The sequence below is a fragment of the Apium graveolens genome, chromosome 3 (genome assembly GCF_009905375.1).
Source record: "Apium graveolens cultivar Ventura chromosome 3, ASM990537v1, whole genome shotgun sequence".
In the NCBI taxonomy this organism is placed as follows: domain Eukaryota; kingdom Viridiplantae; phylum Streptophyta; class Magnoliopsida; order Apiales; family Apiaceae; genus Apium; species Apium graveolens.
Genome location: NC_133649.1, coordinates 36,284,868 through 36,288,315, shown reverse-complemented (window position 1 = coordinate 36,288,315; position 3,448 = coordinate 36,284,868). Strand labels below are relative to the sequence as shown.

At 36.9% G+C, this 3,448-nt stretch overlaps 2 protein-coding genes across 2 annotated transcripts; one reads left to right on the top strand and one right to left on the bottom strand.

The window, feature by feature from the left end:
* The first annotated feature begins 268 nt into the window (after positions 1-268).
* LOC141714111 (uncharacterized) lies at positions 269-775 on the top strand. Its single transcript, XM_074517649.1, has one exon. The coding sequence runs from the start codon at positions 269-271 to the stop codon at positions 773-775; it is 507 nt and encodes a 168-aa protein (XP_074373750.1).
* A 323-nt stretch (positions 776-1,098) lies between these two features.
* On the bottom strand, positions 1,099-2,781 carry LOC141712128 (protein STRICTOSIDINE SYNTHASE-LIKE 11-like). The gene is made up of 3 exons (XM_074514944.1): positions 2,475-2,781; positions 2,025-2,297; positions 1,099-1,806 (listed from the first exon to the last, which is right to left on the bottom strand). Exons 1-3 carry the CDS (start codon positions 2,747-2,749, stop codon positions 1,323-1,325), a joined length of 1,032 nt encoding a protein of 343 aa, XP_074371045.1. The 5' UTR covers positions 2,750-2,781; the 3' UTR covers positions 1,099-1,322.
* Positions 2,782-3,448: the final 667 nt, after the last annotated feature.

Here is a 3,448-nt window from a genome sequence, read left to right as displayed (position 1 = left end):
TGTTAAAATTCAAACATCAAATTTTTATTCAGAAGAAAATTAAAAACTATTTACGAAAGGGGACGGTGTACTTGAAAGGAATTATCCAAATTTGGAATAGAATAATGAAGCAATAAAGTGCATACCTGCGGAATACGACGGTCAAATATTCTTGTTTGCCAAGTAAAATTTTAAACTGTCGCTATGGCGGTATGGCGTATAAATAGGAGTCTCTCAAAGCTTTTAAATCACAAATCCAATAGAAAGCTCTCAATCAAATTATCGAAGGATGAAGAGGGAGGGTCGCCAGCACGGCCTGGTACGTAGCTTTTGTATCATTCCGTCGCCATTGAACCCGAATCACCATCCAAGAGTCATTAACAAGCTCGATTCACCCCCAACAGCCGGACTATTCACAAAGGTCACCTCAAAACCCACCAATCATTCCAAGTTTACAGGCAGGTGTGGCAAACCTAAGTGCTCCGATTGTCATGTCCAGCCGGCTTGTAAGTCCAAAGATAAGGCCAAGGGTTCGCAAAAGTTGAAGTCTACAACCGATGTTAGCACCGATTGTAAGTACATGTCTTGGCAAGTTAAGGATCAGACAACCAATGAGACCAAGAAAAGTTTCGAGTATTCAGCTACTCGTATTATTGATCTTCTAGCTAACAATTATGATGAGTATTCGGATTATTCTGATGATGAGCATTATGATGAAGATGTTGAGATTAGGAGTCATGAATATGATCACCAAGATTGGTTCTTTGTTCAAGATAATTATGTGACTGCAGTTTAGTTTGATGTGTTGAGATTGTACCCTTGCCTTTATTTTCTTTCCTGCCATATTTATCAATTAGTTGTTAATTTTTATATTCATTACTGATTACAATCCTTAGGACGTTTGGAGACATTGTTTCTTGATTTTATTTTTTAGGTTGTGTACACTTTTAATGCAGTAGAGACTCTAAGCTCGCAAAGGGGAATTATATCCCCAAATACATCCTCTAAATACTTGTAGTTTTTATTTATTTTTAAAACTCGGGAGCACGTCTACGAGTGAAAGTGAAAGTACTTTATTTATCTTACACTTTGCTTTCCTTCCTTTTTAAAAGCGGGGAGTAAGGGGTAAATACAGCTTTGTCATTGCTCAGCAACTCCTGATTCTTTAGAATTTTATGTATTATTCTGTCCAAATCAACAAATTATTAACCAAATAGCCATAGACAGCCGAGAAGACGATTAGTAATAGCATTAGACCATATGATTACAAAAGGGCTCTCTGATTTTTATTTAGCAACCCTCTGTTATTCTATTCAGCAACATCCAGTACTTGATTGCAATCCCTACAGCTTGTACACACCAACGTAAGGAGTTGATGTTGATCCCACATATAATTTCCCAGCTTTCTCTTCAACACCAGTTACAAACTGTTCCGAGTATTTACTACTCAGATCTACTGTATGTAGATCTTTTCCAGTATGATCCATTTTAATACACATAGGTGAAGTGGTCTTTTTATCGCCGTTCATCTGGTTCATTGTTAACCAAAAATCACCCTCCGGAGTGGCCTTGAGTCCTGTTGGGAACCCGTCCAGTGTCCTAAAATGTTCCGATGTGCCTGCTTTTGGACCTTTTGTCCAATATTTTTTGACAGTTTTCCCCATTAGTTCAGTAACAAGGACGAATGATCCGTCTTTGCTAGGTACGCATCCAGCAGCGCCATTTAGGTTATCTGCCAACACTTTTGTTTGCTTTGTGTTTGTGTCATATGTCATAAGCCGTCCCGTTGAATCCACTGTATTATTAGTAAGTGAGGAATAAAAATTTCTGCATTAAAATACTGCATTAGTCAGCGCTTTCAAGATTTTTAAGAAAAATAAAATCAGCACAACTACAAAATTAGTGTTGCTGGAGGACTATAAAATCCTAGGTATTGCCAAATTAAAGAGTAAATGTGGAAATATTAGGGTAAAATAGTTATCTACGCTCTAGCTAGTATATGTTTGTAGGTTAACTTAATATGAGAAATAATAACTAGAACATACTTTAAGTTGTATTTTCGACTATAATCCGTGAAGTATAGTTCGCCATTGGAGCCTCCTGTAGAAACAGAGCTTGGAAAGGAAAGTGGAGAGCCACCTACAGAGGAGCACACTGGCTGAGCCACACCTCCGCCACCACTTTTTACACGCTGAAGTCCGTATATAGCATCAACGTAGTACATGTCTCCCGATTTCTGGTCGAACGACAATCCCATAGGCCTGCCACATGCAGTCGGCGCCTTAGTTAAGTCTACCGCGTCACAACTCTTCCTTGACCTGCACAGACAGAACTGAACAGTAAGCTAAAAGCCTACTATTGTACGTAGATGTTAAGGTTCGAGCGTTCAGCATGTGCTTCACTATCATCGTTAAAAATGTTATATCTGGTTTGAATAATTAATTTAGACCCAAAAAACTTGATGTACATAAAATGGAACTGTAAAAGATATATACCTATGCGAGTTACCAACACAATACTCTTTGAATTGAGTGGTATCAGCATCATATTTGAAAATCCTACCATCACCTGCACCAACGTAAGGTCCTTCGCCCTTATGGTCAAATGTAATAGACGACGGACCATAGCATCCTGCAGGTAGATGGAGCTGGGAGAATGTTGCATCTAAAGTATGATTAGCACAGGACTTGGCCTGGGGGAGAGAGTGTAGAATCACAAAAGCCAAGAGCAACACATGAAAGTAAACTGGCTGGGAAACATTTGAGGCCATTTTTGTAAGTAGCTAGGTTGTTCAAAACAATAACATCTGATCACTATTTAAGGGAACTAAACTTACCCTTTAACTGCAGTAAAAAAATTTACCCTCTACAGAACAAATGAGAGAAAATATGAGCCATAATTTAACCTAATTTGACTTCTGTTGGAGCTCAATAAATTTGACTTGAGAGGATTGAGACAATAAATAAAATATTAGAAAAATCTTGGCCACTACTTGGGATTTTATATTCACTTATTTACAAAATATTTTGACACATTTAGACAAATTTACAATTTTAATAGACGCATAAAATACATGAAAAATATAAAAATTGAGTTTCACTCAATCTAAAGATTTGAGTCTCTCTAAAGTGCTGGATAACGTGCTTCTTAGAATATGATTCAAAACAAATCATAGTTCATGTTGACTGTGTGAAATCTTAATGTATGTTCTTGAAAAAAAACTGCAATTATTACGGTTTGGAAGAAATTTTGTCTAAGTTTAGAATGTCCTAGATCTTATTTAGTTTGTAATTGATGGCATGCTAAGTTTCCTAATCCAACATGTCTTAATTCTAATATATGGGTAGTGTATAAAAAAATTCAGCTACTACTGGTATATAATCCTGCTAAGCTATACAGTTTCTTGTATTTTATACAGATTTTCAGAACTTTTGTTCCCCTGGGTTTTTTGGGGTGGCCCTAAATATGA